The sequence below is a fragment of the Barbus barbus genome, assembly GCF_936440315.1.
Source record: "Barbus barbus genome assembly, chromosome: 15".
In the NCBI taxonomy this organism is placed as follows: Eukaryota; Metazoa; Chordata; class Actinopteri; order Cypriniformes; family Cyprinidae; genus Barbus; species Barbus barbus.
Window position 1 is genome coordinate 5974805 of NC_136743.1, and position 23278 is coordinate 5998082.

Consider the following 23278-nt stretch of genomic DNA (forward strand, 5'->3'; position numbering starts at 1 on the left):
AATGCTGTGAACTATACAGGGAACCATGTCTATTGGTACATTATTAATATATTACATCATTATAAAACTACTACGGTCATTAATTGACTTTTCTGAGATAAACGTAAAATTACGTGAAATTGTTTACAATATGTTTTATTGACATCTTTTCACTGCTAAATCATTGAATTAGTGATTACATAAGACATGGTATTTCTGCAAGTTGCATTGTATCTTTCAACATACTTTCTAATGTTGGTTCATGTTCATTTTGTGCAATAACTAGTAGTAAAGAGGAAGAAATTATCGATTTATGTGCCACTTAAACTGAGGTAAATATTATTTATTATCAGAATTTCATCATAAAATTGGCAGAACTTTAAAGCTTTGACTGTTTAATATAAATAGCGCAAAGCTTATTGTGATTTTTTTGGATGCTAGGTGCACTACAAATAAGTTTTAGTGTAGTGAAGCATCAATTTAAACAGCATACACTAAAATATCAATAAGAATCAATATTCGTTCATCAAAATAAAAATCAGAGAAATCAGTATTTTCAACTTTTCAGCCATAGTATTTACATCGAAAATTGTATTAGATATCCATCAGGAACTCATTGGCCATAAAAAGTAGGAGTTACTTTACAAAACGGTTGCACATGCTCCATCAGTCTGAACATGATGCTTTTGCACTTTCCATTGATCGTAAAAACACACACACACACACACACACACACACACGTTGGTTTTTGTGGTTTATGGGGACTCTCCATAGGCGTAATGGTTTTTATACTGAACAAACTGTGTGTGCTATTGCCCTACATCAACCCTACACCTAAACTTAGCCCTCACAGGAGACTTGGCATTTTTAGATAAAAAAAAAAAAACACAATTTCGTATGTGTTTTAAGCCTTTTGAATTACGGGGACATAGGCAGTGTCCTTATAAACCACCTTCATATTGTAATACCTCTGTCATACCCATGTCATTATACAAATTTGTGTCCTCATAAACCACATAAACGCGCGCACACACACACACACACACACACAAAAGACACATACACCCAGCACAAGAAAAAGAGTGTCTTGAAGAGATTGATAGGGTGTGACTGTCATCCAGACACTGATAGTATGTACTAGACCCATAAAACCCGCCTGAGTGACAGCTGAATACAACTCAACCCCAGCTTTTCTGTCTCACTGTCTCCATCTCTCTTTCTCTCCTCAAGCATTCTCATTATTTTCTGTACTTCAGATCCTTGCCCTCTGCCAACACAATATCAAATTCTACAAACATAAATGCAATAAAGAACAATATTAACCAAAACACATAGCGTCAGCGGTTTGTTCTGCATTTGGTGGTGATGTTTACAGCATGTCTGCTGTGGTTAGTTGATGCAAATCCAATATAGAGGATCTGTTTCTGTTTATGGCTGCACTGCCCTTACCATTGAATAAAGTGAGTCTTATAGCAATTACAGCACAGAGCAACTTTCTAAATTCATTTATGCCACACTTGATCGGAGATTTATTGATCTCCTGTGTGACTGTCTCTTGTTTATATGGATGGATTCAAACCTCTCTTCTCCAGCTGGTTTATGTTGTGTTCTTCTCCTGAGTTTGTTGTAGTGGCCCATGGGAACAGTGTTTGCTGGTAATTGGTTTTGTAACCACTGGTCTATGAGCTTGGTCTCAATGGGGCGATTGCGGAGACAAAGCAGGACCATTTCAGACTAGAGTTTCTAATGTAGATGTGAGTCTGTGGGATGTCAGATTATGATTGCTTTGACTGGTGTGAATGTTGGTGTAAACTGCCTGCTTTCTTCATGCAGATATGCTGTTGAATAGCATATCTATCTATCTATCTATCTATCTATCTATCTATCTATCTATCTATCTATCTATCTATCTATCTATCTATCTATCTATCTATCTATCTATCTATAATACACACGCCACATGGCAGATTCATAAGTGTTGGGAGTGCAATGAATAAAAAAGAAAAGAAAAAAATATTATGAAAAAACTATCTGAAATGGAATTGCTTATAAAGTTATGAGGAACAAGCCATCACACGAAATGACTGCTGACAATCTGGTTTCCTAAAGCAGAGAAAAAGATGTTATTTAGAAATAAATAACAATAAAAACTACAGTACAGGAGGCTGGAAAGCAGCTTTAAGTCTCCAAATGGCTAGTGCTTGAAAACAACAAACACTCCCACGCTCTTTCAGCACAAACATTATCAAATGTCCAATTTCACAGAGTGCCGGAGAGATTTACAGACGTGCTCGCTTCTCTAAATGGACGTTTACCGTTCCTCTGACCCCAGAGGGCTGGCAGACAGGAGACAATGACTGAAATTAATCATTATGTCTCACAAAGTTTAGGGAAACAACCCAATTAGGCTCAGAGATCATCTAAAAGCATTAAAGTTTTCTCAGGTTTATGGGAAATGAGGATCTACTGTTCACATACTGAAGTCCAATACACTTCATAATTTAAAAATAAGGTACATTTTCAGCTCATTAAGCATAAAATATAGAAAATACGAAAGTTCCTTTTAGAGTCACAGTGGCTCCTGTACTCAATGTTCTCTATAATCCTATAAAACATAGTTCAGAAAAGCTCAATAGTAAGTTTCTAGGCAAAATACAACAATTCCAATGAATAATGACCTAAATTTTAGTATTAACTATTGTATAGCTTCAGAAGCTTTGGAACATAATGTACAACTCATGTTGTACTACTTTTATGGCACTTTCTTGTTCTTTTTCAAGCTTCAGAGCCACTGGTCACCACTCGCTTCCATTGTTTGGAGTGACATGAGGTTGAGTCGATGATTTATCTACAGAATTACCATTTTTAATCTAGAACAGAGCACTCAAGCTAAAGGAACAGTGTGTCCTTCATCCAGCTTGGAATACACTTTTAAATCAGCCATATCGATGAGGGAATCACCAGACACACAGTCCAGATGCCAGTCTGGGAGCTGAATAACCCTTCAGAGCCGCAGGGCCGGCAGTCACGGGTTTATACCCTGCACTCTTTGCCCATGATTTTTGTCTTTGTATCCCTCTCTTCTGAACAGAAGTAGTAGATGTTTATATATCTATTCATTTTTATTTCATTTTATTTTTGGTCAAAAAAAACAACTTGATATTTATCTTAATTTGTATGCTAAATATTGTAAAACCTCAAAATCTTCAATTATGTCTGTGTGCATATATATATATATATATATATATATATATATACACATAAAACTAGCTGATAAATTTAGAATTAGCTAATGTTTCATCAACAAGAAAAAAAATGCAGGCTGAAATTTCCCCACTGAGCGATTGAGCTGAAAAATGTCACCGGGGTCGTGACGGCGACTGTGGTTATTTTCAGCGTAACAGGTCAAGCGCTGAACTGGGCTCTTTATTCACCCGGAGGCGCCTTGTGTTTCTCGATGGGTTCAGTGGTTTGGAGAAGAAAACACCCAGCGAGTGTTTGGCATTTACAAACTGCATTCGGTGCTATTGGTCTGGGCACATACGGCAGGACAGGTGGGGTGGGAGTAGAGGCTGACCTTTCAGATGCATGGAGGGTGTAGTTATTGCACATTATATAGACTGTAGGTTGCTATTTGTCAACTTTTCAAAAGCTAGTGTGCCACGCAAAAGCACAATGTCCTTGTTTCCACTGCTAGAGTGAAGAAACGCGTCCTAATGCTGTCCACAAAACTCACAAATGGCCGTTGGGAAAACTGATAAAGACTCCAGCTGCCTGGGCACCATTTTATCTTGCAGTCTGTCCATTCATCTTAATATTACATTTCATGTGTATTTGGAGTCAGTGTCAATTAGAAATAATTGCTAAGGACATACGACAGACTAATCAATGTGTATCACAGTAGTGTATGTCGAGTCTCTCATTTCCTGCACGGAGAGATAAACTAATGAATTAACCGGGTTGTGAAAGTGGTTTTTAAAAATGTATGGTACACTGGGGGCTTGTTACTACAGTTATAGATTTTTTTTGTAATCTATAAATCACGGCTGTTGAAAATATTTTCTTTTTCTCCAAGTTGTTCTGATCTGAATGAGGCTCAAGTGTTGAATATATACACCCTTTATTATTATTTGCTTTATTATGTTTTTATATTTTGCATATTATAAATTATATTTAAATGATTGTTTAATATTATTGTTACCTTTTACAATATTATATTTTAATATAAAATATTTTACAAAGAATTTTATTCAGTTTTGTCAGATTTTTGGATCCTACTTTTTTTTTTTTCATAACCACAATCTTATAACCTCTAATTTTCTCTTTTATAGTTTGTTCTATGTATTATACGCTGCTATTCAAAAGATCAGTAAGTTTTGTTTTTTTTTTTAAGAAAAAATACAGAAAAAAAACTAATATTGTGAGATGTTATTACAATTCAAAATAACTGTTTTCTGTTTTAATATATTAAAAAAAAAAATTTATTCCTGTTATGAAAAGCTGAATTTTCATCAGCAATTACTCCAGACTAGGGCCGGGACTTTAATGCGTTAATTAATTACACAAAAATAACGCGTTAAAATTTTTTAACGCATTTTAATCGCACTTCTTTTTGCACCACGGAACGTTTCTCACTGGATGAGTTTCGGCGGACCGATTATACTGGAGCACCAACTAGCGTTCAGACAAAAACAAACCACAGTGAACATGGACAAAGATGCTGATGAGACCGCTTTGGTTGGCCCTGTGGATGGGAAATTTAAAAATCCATATGAAAAAACTTACTTCTCACTGTTCTCAGGTCAAATATTTATATGCGATTAAAATGCGATTAATTTTGATTAATTAATTACAAAGCCTCTAATTAATTAGATAATTTTTTTTAATCGAGTCCCGGCCCTACTCCAGACATTTCTCTGACTTCAGTGTCACCTGAACCTTCAGAAATATTTCTAATATGCTGATTTATTATCAATGCTGGAAACAGGTTTGCTTATATATATATATATATATATATATATATATATATATATATATATATATATATATATATATATATATATATATATATATATATATATATATATATATATATATAAAATCTGTGATATTTTTTCAGGATTATTTGATGAATAGACAGTTTAAAAGAACAGCATGTATTTGAAATAAATAAAATTGTTAGTGTCTTTCAAAAAAAAAAGTTTTCTATTTTGAATAAATGCTGTTCTTTTTAACAATTTTTTTTAAATAAAATTAATATTAAATTTCAATACTTTATAAACCTAAATGTAGATGCAAGACAGATTATATATCTTTTTTTTTTTTTTTTTTAAATAAACAAATTGCTTTAAAAATGAAAGAAAATAAAATGTTAGTCTCCGCACCTGTATTACAATCCCAAAAAGTATAAAGTATAAACACAGCAACCAATGTATGATGTGTTCGAGAAACCTGTTTGGAAACAGTCATTTTGTGATTCCACTAAAGGCAAGAAGTCACACACTTCACCCAAGATTAATTTACTCTTTACTCTAAATTTTTGACTTCATCAAAATCGTACTGTTTTCCCCAAAGAATATCTGAAATCCAGCTGAGATACAGAGCTGTTCTACTAAACCACTGAACTTCGCTTTTTCAAACCAACTCTACTGAAAACTCTTTAACTCAGCTTGTAAGGATAAAATTAAAACCTGATTGAGCTTTAATTAAGCCTATTTTACATATCTTAAGTCTCCTAAACTCCCCAGGACTGAGCATCTGCATTCCTTCTTCTGTTTTCCGTCTCTTTCCATCCCCATTGGGCACTTCCATCAGGTACAAGCAGAACACAATTACCCCTTACCTCCGAGACCCCTCCACACGGGAAGGGCCCATTAACGGCAAAAGATTCATTACGGTCTCCAAAATGATAACAATGGAGGAGAGTGTGGCTCTTTAGCATCTATCTGTCAAGAGCACCATTTAAGTGTCACACATACACGCCCAGTGGCGGTCATTAGAGCCGCCTGTTAATCAGCTCTATTTACCTCGCGTTCTGCTCCTGTACATTTAGGAGAAGAAGGAAAACTCGGCAGGTGTCTGATTCTGTGTTATGATCTTTTTGTTTGTTTGCTCCGACTCCCAGCGTCACGAGTGGAGCGATTACAAGACACTCTGCTGCAGATCGTGTGCAGTCATTTCTGAACCGCTGCTCAACGACTCAGTTCAGCTGGAAACAAGCATCGCGCTGGAGCACCAATTACACCAATTAACTCCAATTAGACTGGATCACAACAAGCAAACTAACAGGTGATCCAGACAGGACTAATCACAGTTTAAGAGGAAATAGTTGCAAAAGAAAGCGAAACAGACACAGAGTACTGAAAAACTCACTTGAAAAGGCAACAACCAAGAAAAAAAAACACCATGTTGAAGAAATAGTTGCCCAAAAATGAAAAGTCTTTCATCCTTTACTCACTTTCATGTCGTTCCAAGCCTGTATGACTTACTTTCTTCTGTAGAACACAAACAACTGGTTGTTTTTCTCAAAGGAACTGCATTGAATGGACACTAAAACAACACAAAAAAGATCCTAAAAGTGATCTACGTGGCTCATGACCCACATTTCTCGAAGCCATATGAAATCGCGTTTGGTCTCGTACTGTATCGTGTATCTTGTCAGTGTGTGCACTTGCTTGGCCATTTGTAGTTGATAAACAGGAAAGTGGGTTCAAGCGCCAGCAGAAGGCAGTGTAATGAAGTGGTCTTTAAGAGAAGCAGTCTATCAGCGGAAGTTTAAAATCAGCTCGTAAGTGTATTTACTTGTCTCAGTGTTTAGCGCATTTGCCGTTGCTAGGAAACGCTTATTTTGTTTACTAGGATGAGAGTTGCTGAAATCGCGTTTGGTCTCGTACTGTATCGTGTATCTTGTCAGTGTGTGCACTTGCTTGGCCATTTGTAGTTGATAAACAGGAAAGTGGGTTCAAGCGCCAGCAGAAGGCAGTGTAATGAAGTGGTCTTTAAGAGAAGCAGTCTATCAGCGGAAGTTTAAAATCAGCTCGTAAGTGTATTTACTTGTCTCAGTGTTTAGCGCATTTGCCGTTGCTAGGAAACGCTTATTTTGTTTACTAGGATGAGAGTTGCTGAAATCGCGTTTGGTCTCGTACTGTATCGTGTATCTTGTCAGTGTGTGCACTTGCTTGGCCATTTGTAGTTGATAAACAGGAAAGTGGGTCCAGCTGAATTGAAATGATCATTTGTTGGTTTGGTATAATAAAGGTTATTATACCGCGGCAGCGGTCGCGGCAGTCGTCGTGTGAAGCCCTCTTAGTGTGAAGACCAAAGAGTGTAAAGACCATCGACTCTACCGTGCGACTCCACCGGGCAGGGACACCGGCAAGGGATAGTAGTAGCTTTTTATTTAATTTTTTCATTGATATGTTTATTATTGAAATGTTGTTGTTATATGCATGTGTTAATTTTATTTTATTTCTTTATTTTCTTAAATATGTGGGTAGATAGTATTTATAGAGTTGTAACTTTTTAGTTTTAGTTACTTTTTCTTATTTGTAAGTCGCTTTGGACAAAAGCGTCTGCTAAATGACAAAAGTAAAAAAGTAAAGAGTGTAAAGACCATCGACTCTACCGTGCGACTCCACCGGGCAGGGACACCGGCAAGGGATAGTAGTAGCTTTTTATTTAATTTTTTCATTGATATGTTTATTATTGAAATGTTGTTGTTATATGCATGTGTTAATTTTATTTTATTTCTTTATTTTCTTAAATATGTGGGTAGATAGTATTTATAGAGTTGTAACTTTTTAGTTTTAGTTACTTTTTCTTATTTGCAAGTCGCTTTGGACAAAAGCGTCTGCTAAATGACAAAAGTAAAAAAGTAAAGAGTGTAAAGACCATCGACTCTACCGTGCGACTCCACCGGGCAGGGACACCGGCAAGGGATAGTAGTAGCTTTTTATTTAATTTTTTCATTGATATGTTTATTATTGAAATGTTGTTGTTATATGCATGTGTTAATTTTATTTTATTTCTTTATTTTCTTAAATATGTGGGTAGATAGTATTTATAGAGTTGTAACTTTTTAGTTTTAGTTACTTTTTCTTATTTGTAAGTCGCTTTGGACAAAAGCGTCTGCTAAATGACAAAAGTAAAAAAGTAAAGAGTGTAAAGACCATCGACTCTACCGTGCGACTCCACCGGGCAGGGACACCGGCAAGGGATAGTAGTAGCTTTTTATTTAATTTTTTCATTGATATGTTTATTATTGAAATGTTGTTGTTATATGCATGTGTTAATTTTATTTTATTTCTTTATTTTCTTAAATATGTGGGTAGATAGTATTTATAGAGTTGTAACTTTTTAGTTTTAGTTACTTTTTCTTATTTGTAAGTCGCTTTGGACAAAAGCGTCTGCTAAATGACAAAAGTAAAAAAGTAAAGAGTGTAAAGACCATCGACTCTACCGTGCGACTCCACCGGGCAGGGACACCGGCAAGGGATAGTAGTAGCTTTTTATTTAATTTTTTCATTGATATGTTTATTATTGAAATGTTGTTGTTATATGCATGTGTTAATTTTATTTTATTTCTTTATTTTCTTAAATATGTGGGTAGATAGTATTTATAGAGTTGTAACTTTTTAGTTTTAGTTACTTTTTCTTATTTGTAAGTCGCTTTGGACAAAAGCGTCTGCTAAATGACAAAAGTAAAAAAGTAAAGAGTGTAAAGACCATCGACTCTACCGTGCGACTCCACCGGGCAGGGACACCGGCAAGGGATAGTAGTAGCTTTTTATTTAATTTTTTCATTGATATGTTTATTATTGAAATGTTGTTGTTATATGCATGTGTTAATTTTATTTTATTTCTTTATTTTCTTAAATATGTGGGTAGATAGTATTTATAGAGTTGTAACTTTTTAGTTTTAGTTACTTTTTCTTATTTGTAAGTCGCTTTGGACAAAAGCGTCTGCTAAATGACAAAAGTAAGTAAGTAAAGTAAGTATATGACAGCTTTATATGAGGAAATTGACATTTATTTACTGGTAATCGTCCCAAATCAGTCTGACCATTTTTTGTGAATTGCTGAAAAGATTTGACTCAACAAGCTGATTCGTTCACAAAACAAACGTTGCTACATCTGGGGAGAATACGCATATTTTTTGTAAATAATGACTGGAATTGTGTGCTGAATTCTTAATACAAAGATACTGAATGGCTACTGAATGAACCACTTGTATGATATGTGTATGGTGTTCTGAGTAGTTTTTAAAGACAGAACGCTTGAAAACAGCATGAAAATAGTCCACAGAGGAAAGAAAACCAAACAGGTTTGGAACAAAGTGAGTGAGTTAAGGATTGTTAACACCAAGGACAATAACTATAAAGGTCATTGCACACTGAGTCCCAAATTTTTGCACGTTAAAAAAGAAATACGACCTCACGTTGTGTCAATCACGTTTACACACTGCCTCCGAAACTTTCGTCCATCATAAAAAAATTCAGATCAGGTTCGATTTTCTGCGTTTTTGCATCCGTTGCATGCATTTTGTTAGGAAAAGATGAGGAATACGAAAAAACTGAAAAACGCACGCGAAAATTTCGGACTCAGTGTGCAATGACCTTAACAATAACAATAACCAGTTGTACCAATAACGATAACAACAATGATATTGTCAGCATCACTTTTAGTATGTTTTTCTTGCTTTTTTCCATCAGAATCTAAAAGTTTAAGCATTTAAAGCAGCAGATGGTATAACTGCAATGCATGATTATAATAAACTGAACTGAACTAGTTATCGTTGTAGTTATCTTTATAGTTATCATTCTTGGTGTGAATGGGTCTTAAGTGATGACAGAATCAGAATTATCATCGCAATAATAATTTCCCACAATCTCCCCCCAACCAAGCTTTTCTATATCATTACAAAACAAAAACAAATCCCAGACTTTATTTAAACGATTTAATTGATCAACAAACCAACAGCGGGTCCCTTGATGAACCCCTTCATCATCAACATGCCTCTAGACCATGAAGCATCATGGGAGGAAAACTAAAATATTACAAACACCAACAATATTCCACGTCCTGTTATTTTCAGGCAGCTGAATCTTAGATATATGTCGCTACTTTAAAACATAAGAGCAAAAATCAGCCTCAAATCCAAAATGAAGCTTCTAATACAGAGAGCAAGAGAACAGAAGAGCTATGTTAAGATATCGCTGCTGGCAGGTTTGTAATGCATTTGGCTTCTAATCGACTGCTTCAGACTCTACGGAGTCTTCACACATCCAAACAAACCCAAACACATTCACTCTTCTCCTTTTCCTCAAGAGACAGAGGGAGACACTTTGTTTTTAACGCATGCTTCAACAATATCCTTCCTAAATATGTTTATTTATAAGTATGCTACAGCCTGAATCGTTATTAATTTTGATCATACTTAGTGATGGTTCAGCCCAAAAGGAATCAAATATTTTGAAGAACAACACTGGACCCCATTGATTTTTATTGAATGGGGGATGGTGTCTTTAAACATCAATTTTTGTTCTTCTTTTTTTTTTACTTTTTACAATTTATATATATATATATATAATAGTTAATATATATTATTTATTTATTTATTTTTACACGTGTATACTTTTTTTGGAACTTTGCCAGCTAAATACTATAAAGTTGCATTTTTTTATTGGACAATCTGTGCATATATGCATTAAAAAACTGTTTTTATATCTGTTAAATTGTCATTTTTCATTAATATTAAAAATCCACATTTTTCTATTTTATAAACTTAACTGAAGACAGAAAAATCCTTATTTTTATATACCGTATAAGAATTTTTTATTAAAAAAGGTTTATTGTACTGTATCAATTTCCATTGAAGGTATGGTTAGAAGGGATCTTTCACCCCAAAAATAGATATTTTGAAGAAAATAGATATTTTAAACAAACAAACAAATAAATAAATTCTGTACATAAAATGCAAATAAAACACTAAAAAACACAGTAAAATATAGTTTGCAATACAGGGGCCTGTTTCATTAAACAAGTCTGACTTATTTCGAACCAAATCAACTGAAAATAAGTCAGATTAACTGAAATAAACTTGGCTTATTTGGTAAACTTGTTTCATGAAACAGGCCCCTGATGTTGCCTTACGACATGACATGTTGCCTTCGTGATTATTCGTCTTGTGAGGCAGCGGTAGAAACGCAGGAAGCTGGAATTCGCAGCTTTATTCCGTGCTGCTTTCAACACTCAAAGAGGTGCGTATACTATATTGTCTTTTCCGCGTGACTTGCAGTTCGCAACAGCACAAGCTTGTTTTTGCAAAGACGTTTATCATGTTTTCTACAAAAAAAGTCTTATTTTTTACGTTTTACGTGGCGTGGGGACGTGAAAAAGCTAGGCTAAATCTGATCTGTGCGGTCAGACTGAAAAGGATTTCCAGGAATACGATTTGAATAGGATTCCAAACCACATTCGAATGTAGCTCGAAACAGATTTGCACAAATCGGATTTCATGTAGTTCGTTGGCGTTCAGACTATCTAAATATGACACACATTAACCTCAAACTGTGTGATTTATAGAGTTTTGCTTTTTTTGAGCAATAACACGGACCTGAATAATAACTAGAGATTCTATTATTATATCGGGATAGACTCTTTTAACCTGAATGTGTTAAAAACACTCTACTATAGCAACCACACAGGAAGTGCTTCAGTATGAGTGAGTGCCACTCTACTGAAAAGTTTCAAATTTTCACTTGTGCTGTGTAAAAACCAAATGAACAAAGGAGACGAAACACTGCCGTGCACTGAAACTTAAATTCTTTTCATAGCTGGGACTGAACGTTTCCACAGTTTGAGGATAAAATCTCCCCCACACGTTAAATTATCCACAAGCGTTGACTTTGATCCGGGAGGGGCCCGTGAAGGAAGCCGCTAAACTCTCAGCACTACAGTTTTGGGTGCCCTCATTTCAGGGCTGAATGTATTAAGGAATAGTGACACGATCAAGGCTGTTTTTCATACTCGTCCCGCTGATAAAGATGAAAGCGCCGAACCAGACGAATGCATCCCGGCGAGATCCGCACAAACTTTTAACATACCAACTGCTGTGATGCTTCTGTAGAGCATTTCAGTGAAAGCAGGAAATTGAGATGACAGGGGAAGTGAAGGAGGTGGAGAAAGATGGAAAAAGATGGGCTGCCTTCAAAAAACTGAAAGAGGAGCTCTCAAGGAAATGATGAGGACGCATATCTTTTAGCGCAGGTCAAACTAGGTGATGTTTTCAATTTTGACTTCCTGCACAGTCCAGCGAGCAGCTCTAAATGTTGAAACGGAACACTTCGCTCTTCTAATATCATCCCATCAGTGATATTGAGGCCAAATGGCCACTTGGAGCCTTTTTAACATGAATGAAACGAGAAACTAGATTGGTGAAGGTAATAAAGATGTAATGCAAGTAGAAACATAACTGGTCAAAATGCATATAAGAATGTGACAGAACATAAAAAGGGGAAAATATTCTTCTGGCACAATGGTGTAGGTCAAAGGAAAAAAAAACACATTAGTCAAAACTAACTCTTTGTATATATAATATACTATATATAAAATGTAAAAAAATAGCATGCATATACATTTGTGGTCAGAATTATTGGCACCCTTGGTAAATATGACCAAAGAAGGCTCTGAAAATAAACCTGCATCATTAATCCTTTTGATCTTTATTTTTTATTTTTTAATCACAAAAATATAACCTTTCATTGAACTAAAATAATTAAAAATGGGGGAAAATCTCATTATGAAATAAATGTTTTTCTCAAATACACGTTGGACACAATTATTGTTATCCCTAGAAATTCTTATTAGTAAAATATCTCTGAATTATATTCCCATTCATATTTACAATTTTGAGCACTCCAGGGGGATTATGAACATGAAATTACCCAGCCATGGTGTCCTGTTTCACAGAAATATAAATAGGAGGGAAAACAAAGTTCAAATTCCCTTAATCATCCATCACAATGAGAAAAACCAAAGAATATATTTCTGATGTGCAGCAAAAGATAATTGAGCTTCACAAATTAGTGAAGTAGCTTTAAAGTCGGCATGCAACGGAAGTTGCGACTGTCTTTTCTTCTCTACTGTGACATATCAAGTGAAACGGCATCTGAAATGAGAGGGCGGGACTTGATTTCATCCTTTGAGAATTGATTGGATCGTTGGAATTTGGGGCGTTACTAACAAAATGGAGGCAGATCTGAAATACCAGTTTGTAGTTAGTGGTAGGGGATTTCTCGCCACTGGATTCACCGCAGACACCCAAGCATGATTAAATGTTTTATACATTGCATCTACAACAATAACCATCTTGACTAGCTTGTACCAGTAACATATCAGCACTGATCACCGGTCTAAACTGGTTCTTCATCAGCTGGGTTTTTCTGTTGCTGTGGACTGTATTGATTGCATAAGCTTGTTTAATCAAGCATAATCTTATCATAAAGTAATCACTCACCAGCCTGGTTGGTTGTGATGTCTATAGAGACGTGCTGGGCAGGATACGGGCTCTTGTTGGTGACGCCGTTGACCGCCTGGATCTCAAAGGTGTAGAGAGTGTGTGCTAGCAGGTTACTGATGAAGACTCTGGTTTCGGTCAGTCCCAGCTGCCGGGGCTGAAACTCTACGTTATCATCACAATGAGAGCAGGAACGACGGTCCGTCTGGCATTTCTTACAAATAATATTATACACGACATCATCACGGCCGCCTGTCTCACGTGGAGAGTGCCACTCCAGAGTCACGGAGGTCTCGTTCACAATGGAGATGACGTTTCTTGGTCCAGAAGGAACACCTGATGAGAAAGTATGAAGACACGTGATATTCACTAAGCAAACTATTAAAATGATGCTGCTAAAGAAATGATAACAGCAAGGATAAAATTAGCATTTGTCTAGGCTCTTTAAATTACATTACCGTAATTACAGCGCTGTAATTACAAGTCTTACAATGGCTTTTTATTAAATTACACTTTTTACACTTGAATAGTAGAAAATGACTTTTTAGATTCATTTTGTGAGTTGAAAAACTAATGCCTTTAGAAGACATATAATTGCATGATATGCTTACCGCAGTGAAATAATTAAAGCATGAGAAAATGTATACAAGAATGATAGCACTTTTCTTTCATGAGTAAATGAAAATCAATTTAGCATTTTCATTTCCCTATAGTTGACCCTGAAATGAACTTCTGCTATAATTTAGTTAACTTCACGTCACTGCAAACCCACATGACTTTCTGTCCTCCACTGAACACAAAAGGTGAAATTTAAGAAAGGTGTACTGGTAAAATTTCTTCATGCATTTACAAAGAATGGAGGCTGGAGCTGTCAAGCTTAAAAAAATAAAACTGAAAAATGAAATTATGAAAAACTAGCACACACAAGTTACATACTGTAGCTACATTTTCCAAGGTTCCTGAAGTCATATGATAGCTTTGTATAACAAACAGACTAAAATCTCAATCACCATTTTTAACTCATCTACTTGAATGACTGAATCAACTAAAGAACAGAATCAGTTTTATACGCTGTGCATGAATCAATTCACATTGAGCAAAATCAGAATTAAGTGATTCACAAATCACATTTGCTTCGCTCAAACTGCCAAGATTTATGAAAAAGGCCTAAATCTGGTCTGTACGAACCACTTCTTATTCCACTTCTTTTGTGCTCCATGAAAGAAATTAAGTCATAAAGGTTTGGAATGACATGATGGTAACTAAATGATGATTTCTGAAGCACCATGTGAGACTGAAGACTGGAGTAATGGTTTGCTTTGCATCACAGAAATAAATATATATTTTAAAGTATATTACAATAGAGAACCATTATTTTAAATTAAAATAATATTTTACAATATTGCTATTTTTCTGCATTTTCTAATAAATAAATACCACCTTCATGAGCATAAAACATTAAAAATCTTACTGATCCCAAACTTCTGACCTGTCTCTCAGCTATTAATGTTTCAATTCCTTATGGTATTTAATTACAACTATTCTTATTTTTTTCACTTGAGCTTAAAGTAGGCTGTTGATATGTGACAGTAAATCTTTTCCATGTGGTTAAAGCTCAAATATACATGTTCTACCGGACTTCTAGAAAGTCTTACAGAATGGAGCTGTGTTGTGCGTTTCCTTTTAGCTGCGTTCTCAGTCCCAGAGCGATGTGTAACTGTTTATAATTACCATGCAGAGTGGTGGCCCCCGAGCGGCCGTACATCAGCCCACTAACTCAACACTGAGAGTGGCTTTTCATCGCCAGTCAGAATAAGGGATAAAAACAAGGTTTTAGTAAAGACTCTTTATCGCAACCTCCTGGATTCATTCCTACACATTTGCCTTCCCACTATAGAGCCTCAGGGAAAAAAACATATTGTGTTTCTGATAAAGCAATGACTTCCCCAGGCGCGCAGAACATCCGGCCAGGAACTGAGGATTTACAGATCACGGAAAGGTTGTGATGTTAACTATAGACTGCAACAGAACCAGACGAGAGCCAGGAAAAACTCTGGAACGAATATTCAGGTTGGATTTTCGTGACCAGCCACGAGAGCATTTGAGTGAGTTGTCCTTGAAACATCAAACCTGGCCAGGATACATTCCAGCTCTTGAAGCAAGAGAAGAATGATTTCACTCAGGCCAAGACACAATGAGCTATTGTGAAGGCAGGGCCTTCTGGGATAGATCAGGGGTCAATGGGACTCTAGACTGGGAGCGCCGATGACAGAATTGACCTCAAACTCTGGTGACCCTGATGATTAGCCAATCAGGAGGAGGAGGCTTAAACTTGAACAGAAGACTTCTGACAGCTACACACATATACACACAAATGTATATGTATATACAGTATATACATACATATGTATAAAAGAGAAAAGTGTTTATTACGTTTGAAATAGGGATATTTTTCTTAAAAAATGCATGGATTCGCTACAAGAGGCCTTTATTCATGGCCCGGAGCCGAGGCATGTTTTATTATGGATGCGCACACTTTATTTAACGTCTCTTGGGCTGTTGTACAGAAACACCCGCCGACTGCAATGATAGAGCTTAGAAGTGCCAGGACAAGTTTTACTATAACTCCGATTGGATTCGTCTGAAAGAAGAAAGTCATATAGGATGCCTCGAGGGTGAGGCTAATTTTAATTTTTGGGTGAACTAACCCTTTAATGGTCAATAAATTATTCCATTCACTTTTTGCACTGAAAGAGGAGGAGAAAAAAAGTAAAAAAATTTCCCTCATAGTCGCAGGCTGTATTTTCTGCCCTATTCAGAAAACAGTGCCACAGATATTTTCAAAAGGTCCGTGAGGGTCAATAAAGCAGCAGCTCTTTCTGCTCTGTTTGCAGGGAATGTTTCATTCAGACAGTGAGCTGGTCACTATCCAAACAGCGAGGCTTTGCTTACACCACAGTTAACACCCAAAGCACTGTTTGATTAGGTGCTATGGTAGCAAAGATGTCTTACTCACTATATCTCACAGTCAGGCTTAAGAAAGGCAGAGGGAAAAAGGCAGAGAGCGAGAGACAAGTGAAAAAAGAGGAGGTGGGCCATATCTGGAACTAGGCCAGAAGATGTGTGTGAAGAGAATGAGGCCATGAGATACAGCCAGCTCTAACACAATTAGCTGGTTCCCAGAGGAAATCCACACACACTAAGAGCAACTTCACTACATACACACACACAAACAGCATTATAACTGACAGCATATGCACAACTGCACTCATACTGTACGTTTACCTCCTCGTATGTTATACTGTATGTGTGTGTGCGTTCTCGAAGAAAGGCAACCACTGCAGGATGACATTTTGCATATGATTATTTTGCATTAGAGAATGGCACTTGCTGTTCTGTACTGAAGAGGTTCAAGTTCAAGTTTATTGGTATAGTGCTTTTTACGATACAAATCGTTGCAAAGCAGCTCTACAGGAAATTAAGTTTCCACAATATATTTATATATTGCAGAACCTTAATATATTTAACTTATGGCAAAATTTGGTAATTCTGTATGTTGTCTGAGCGTTGGCATCCTCTGAGGGGTTGTTATTATCTTTTTTCAGGTGTTCGGTCATCCCAGATCATTTAAGGGTTGGATCCAGACTGAAGCTCCTGTAATTCCTAGTTACCATGGGATGTTATCAGGAAGGCTATTCCAGAGTTTGGGAGCCAAATGTGAAAAAGCTCTAGGTTGGCCCGATTCTTACTACATATCTCCAGCATCCTCCACAACTAAGCATTTAGAAACAGCCTGTAAAATAAAGAGTTGCCCCACTGTGATAAGCACTAATTCTGTGGGCCCGTTATCACAAATACCTGATTAGTATAATTCCTTTAGTGAACGGGGTACTAAAACTACACAGACAGTGTGTGCAAATTAATCGCGCTATCAGTGGGTGCAGTCTTGATGAATTTAATTTTATATTGATATAAACTGGTATACTGTATAGTATATACAACCACACAATTGCTCAAAAGTTTGTAGCGAAAACGTTTGTGTAATACATTTCATGTTGAATCAAATTAAATATTTTTTTCTAAAGCTATGTTTTTAATGTCTATTTGACACTTCTCTCGTTTAATACAATAATGGCTTTAAATTATCTTCCTTTTTTTATACAAGCGCACACACAAACACACAGACACACACAATTGCTGAAATTCAGCTTTGCATCACAGGAATAAATTACATTTTAAAATATTTTCAAATAGAAAATTTAATTATTTTAAATTATAATAATGTTTTACAATATTGCTGTTTTTACTGTATTTGTGATTAAATAAATCCAGCCCTGGTGAGCATTAGAGACTTCCTTCAAAAATATTTAAACAAATCTTACTATCCCCAAATGTTTCAACGGTGTAAACTGGAGAATAAGTCAATCTAATGACTTCTTTTATGGCATATTCATTCATTATATAAATATATATTGCCAAATATTGCTGTCTATTGTTGTTTTGGTGAATTTAATTATAATAACTTCTTGTTGAACAGTATGAAAACACGTCTTTTTAATTGGTATTTAATTTTTTTCAACATTTTCAATCTACGTGACAACTTTGACTGAAGAGATTCCTCCAAATATATACATATAGATATATAAAGTTTTCTAACATGCTACCTTTGTTAATGAAATACAGACACCATCCACTTCTTGCAGTTTCAAGCTCACACACACACACAGAGTTTGCGATGCTCTATACAAGATTAAAACCAAATCCTGTGAGTGAGTATCAAAGCGTCAGAGATGTGAGGATGAGCGAGACAGACACACTGAGGACCAGTGACAGACATGAGAAGATTAATCTGGAAATGGACATGTGGATGATAAGGAATCTGGCTGCTGCTGCTGGATTTATTGCACATTTAACGCTCTCTCACTCAGAAACACTGGCAAGAGGCCAACCAGACGGCTGCTACCACTTCCTGTCTTAGACGATGAGGATAAATCGGTTTTGTTTTACAACACTTAAAACAAAATGCTACACAATCTTTGTTTTTTTTCTCTCAGAGGAGTATTTCATCATGCAGTTCCAATCGTAAACGATTATACAATATCATTCAAAAGTTTCGGGTCAGATTTTTTTTTTTTTTTTAAGAAATTAAATACTTTATTCAGGCAGGACAAATTAAATTGATCAAAAGTGACATTAAAATCATTTATGATGCTACAAAAGATGTATATTTAAAATAAATGTAGCTCTTTTTAACTCTCTATTAATTTAAAATCTTGATCATAGAAATTTTCAGCATACATATTCCAAAGAATCGGAGTATATACATGATACTGATTATATATTAAACTATGATACTTGTCATTTGAGAAGAATCATTTTTTTTATGAACGGGATGTTGTAGTTAATAAATTGCTAATTTCTCACTTTTGTACATTTACTATGTGTCGTAACTCCCAAAACATGAGTTTAAATGTATTTTATACTGGAATAAGCCTGTTTATTAGTAAACGATGGAGAAAAGAGCTTTTCTTTGCCCCTTCTTAAACTGTGAACTCATTTATAAGATGGCACTCAACAGATATGAAATGACATTAATGAGTGAAATGACACTAATTGCACTACTGCACACTTGCTGAATATCTATTTATTATTCAGGAACTGAATCCACAACATTTGGAAACTAAAAATATGTACTTATAGTCAAACTTCAGCTAATTCAAAATCTGAGATAAGTCATGTAAACACAATCACACTGTAGGTCAACTGACTTCATGCATCCACAAAAATCACTGCAACAAATGGCTCAGAAAAGTGTAGATAGGTCTGGGGAAAGATCTAGCATCGGTTGTTTGCAGACGTTTGACTTTTTAGGGCCTCTGTGTGTGTGTGTGTGTGTGTGTGCACATCCGTTTATGTGTGCATGATGGTTTGTGGCACTGTGCGACATGCGGGCTGCAGAAGAAAGCAAGCGGGAGTGTGTGTTGTGTGTGTACACATGGCTTAAGCTCATAGTAGAATCACAGCGAGTCAGACGTCGCTGGCAGAGGATTAACGGCAGCAAAGCAATTACACTGCTTTACAGTCCTGTTCACTGCACCTGTACACACAACACTGACTCCTGCAGGTCAACCGTCTCTGTGTGTGTGTGTGTGTGTGTGTGTGTGTGTGTGTGTGTGTGTGTGTGTGTGTGTGAATGTGTGTGTGTGTGTCCACTGGCTCTGAGAAATTCATAGAGGTGTTCTCCAGGGATCTGTCTAAGCGCAATCATCTTAGTGCTTTTATATACCTAAGTGTGTGTGTGTGTGTGTGTGTGTAGGTGTGATTCACATGGACATGAACCTACACTATTAAAATTAAAGGTTCCAAAAGTGGGTTTTTGCAGTGATGTCACAGAATAATCTTTTTTTTTGGTTTCCTTAACCACTGAACAGTTCCAAAAAAATTTATTTTATTTTATTTTTATTATTTAGCATTTTTGTTTTGTTTTCCAGTAAAAATACTGCATATAAACATTCTTAAATCAAGATACATTTACTCCAGAAGAGAAATGACTTGAGATATTAAGTCTTGTTTTCTGAAAAATTTTATCAAATTAAGTGTGTTTAGAAAAAGTATCTGTCAGTGGGGTAATGAAAATAATCATTATTTTATTTTTATTATTATTTATTGGTTATAAGTTAAAGGGATAGTTCACCTAACATGAAAATTCGGTCATCATCATTTACTCACCCTCACATTGTTCCAAACGTCTCGGTTACGTATGTAACCCTCGTTCCCTGATGGAGGGAGCGGCGACGCTATGTCTTGACAACATTAGGGGATTCAGTTGGGAGCCCCAATCATCTTCATTCCATAGATGTTATATGTTCTGTATGGAACCATAAATGCTAATAAATAACCTTTATTTTCTAAGAGTGCATGCTAGATTCAGTTTGCTGCTGAAAATACAATAATGCAAATAATTATAAAAAAAACTACAGACTATCTCTAACCATAAAACCCATTATTTATTTCATGAGTTTATTTACAATTGAGTATGTCCCAGGACACCCCTAAAGCCAGGATTTTATCAGATTCAGCTAACTTTTGCAACAATTTTGCACCAAAGGATAGCTAAATAAACCCACAATCAAACACAGCAACCACCGTTCCATATAAACCTACATATTAGTTACATCAAATCCAGACTGGTCTCTGTTGGCCAGCCAATTCTCAGATAACAAGTTCTGCTCTTGTTTGGCCAAATGAAACTGCTAAATCCAAGAAAGAATGCTTCATCCACACACATACAGTACACACACATATTCTTATCTGAGGACAAGAAATAGACTTTTATTGTTTTTATATAAAACTAATTATAAATGTGAGCAGACTAACCATTACCCACATCCCTACAGTTCCCCTAAAACAGCTGCATGTTAAGAAAAAAATAAAAAAATCCATAATATTAAATAAACATACAACAACAATAATAATGATAGTAATTATTATTATTATTATTAAATATTGTTGCCTGTTTTTTTTTTTTTTACATTTTAAACAAACCAATTGGGGATGCTTTTGGGCAGTCCCAAATGAAGCTTTTGTTAGTTTTAGCTCACTTTTGGGGACAACTTTCTTCTCAAAGTGCAGCCAAGAAAACTTCCACATAATTCCGGAGCAACCAGCATTCCGTGTAAACCTAGATGCATTAGCTGCATCGAACCCAGACTTCCCGCCAACCAAGCCCCAGATAACAAGTTCTGCTCTTGCTCGGCCAGTCGAAACAGCTAAATCCATGAGAGAATGCACTATCTACAATTAATCTTGAGAGTTGTGCTGTCCGGCTTCCTCCAATTAACCAGTGAGCTGTCAGCCATCAACACACACACTCACACACTCCCAGCAGACATTTCTGAGGAAATAATTTAAGTTCTGATGGAGACTCGAGGCGATTCGGACCAGTCCCGCAGAGAGAACCACGAGCCCCCAGAGAGAGAGAGACAGGAGTACAGTGAGCCCGAGACTGAGACAGCCGTCCACTCAACCCCCTGAGGAGCTGAAAAAAGGGACAAAAAGTGCTAGAAATGGAAGAGATGGTGTTTTCTTCTCACTGAGGTTGAGATGATGTCATTCGGTACATGACAGATTCCTGTAAAGTCTTTCTCTCAGCAATCAATCAGCATGTTAATCAGATTGCAGACTTGTTCCCCTTTATATATATATATATATATATATATATATATATATATATATATATATATATATATATATATATATATATATATATATACATATATATATTTTTTTATGCCTCCCTGTAACTGCTAGATACTCCGTAAGCAATTTCAAGCAGCATTACATAGAGAAATAGTAATTTTTAATCCTTTTCTCACTGTCTGAGACACTAAAATGACCAGGTGCTAGCACAGGCCTTCCTCAGAGCAGGTGTTGGGCTAAATCGCAAATTGCCATCTGTATATGTTTCACTGAACGCCATTTTAGACTCTAAATGGTGAATTAAAATGCTGAGAGGACTTTCAAATACAGCGTGCGCCGCCTCGACAGCTATTCTTTTTTTATAAGAATTATTAATTAGGAAATGGGAAAGGGAAGTGGTGTGTGTGGCCAAGTATGGTGACCCATACTCGGAATTTGTGCTCTGCATTTAACCCATCCAAGTGTACACACTGTAGTGAACATACACCCGGAGCAGTGGGCAGCCAATTCTGGACTGCAAACACAAAAAGACACTTTTATAGTGCTGTCACATAGTCCTTCAATTCAGCAATAAGGTACGAGATACCATGCAATGCTGTATATACAGTCACAAATAATGCAACTGTAGAGTTTTAATACTATAATACAGACGATATTTTTCAATTTTTCAAATGCCTATTGATTTATGGGTGATATTACAATTGTAAATATTTTACAATTAATTCGGAGAGAGATGGACACAATCCGAAAATAAAGATTCCAGATTGTAACTCAGGTAAATAATGAGTAAACAAATAATGACCCAGAAAAAAAATGGGAATGAAAATAGTTCAGCATGTTTCAGAGTTTTTGGAAACAAATAAACATATTAATGCAGGCGCCCAATAATAAACTTTCTCTGCAGCACTGAATTTCTGACTGAAGATTTGGGAAAACTATTGTTCAGATTATTCATGAGAACTGTAATGTTAATTGCAGCGCTTTAGGTAAGTGTGTGTGTGTGAACAGCAGTCTTGTAAGCCTCACAGCTTCTCAGTAATGGACTCAATTTGTTACATATGAAACAAAAACCCCACAAAAACAGAATGGGTTCCTCGTGAATGTGAATAAAGAGACACATGCTTTAAGAAAGACATATGTAAAACCAAGTAATGCAACTAACTATGCAACTGCTTGAATGGGCATGATTCAGCTCATAAGATCTCATTAGCAGGCTCGGTTTGGTTCACAACTTACTGTCGGTGCAGACCTGTGCTCTCAAACTGCTTCTGAAACAATGTTATGACCTGACCGCTTCAGTTTAATGCTAATGATAATAGCAATAACAGTAATATGATGATGATGATTATAATGACTCACTGGTGCAGGGCATGTCTGGCTGCTCTCCGTCTGCTCTGTAGTACCCGTTCCTGCAGACGCAGATAGTGGCGGCTTCAGATGTGGACCTGCTGTTGGACGGACACTGAAGACACAAACCCGTCCCTTGACTGGACTTGAATGTTCCTGGAGGACAAGCTAAAGAGAAAGAGAAAGCTTGTGTTAGCAAGCCATTTTGTTAACCTTTTGAATTACACCTCATGGCTT

The 23278-nt window shown here is 36.1% G+C and overlaps 1 protein-coding gene across 1 annotated transcript in view; it reads right to left on the reverse strand.

Annotated features, from left to right (window-relative positions):
- Positions 1–23278, reverse strand: part of ephb1 (EPH receptor B1) — a gene marked incomplete at its 3' end in the record, with an annotated part of 243532 nt that overhangs the window by 52033 nt on the left and 168221 nt on the right. The window contains exons 4-5 of the mRNA XM_079434618.1: positions 23054–23209; positions 13496–13831 (exon numbers count right to left, since the gene is read on the reverse strand). Of these exons, the coding sequence (XP_079290744.1) occupies positions 13496–13831; positions 23054–23209 (492 nt within the window). The remainder of the gene's footprint in view (positions 1–13495; positions 13832–23053; positions 23210–23278) is intronic.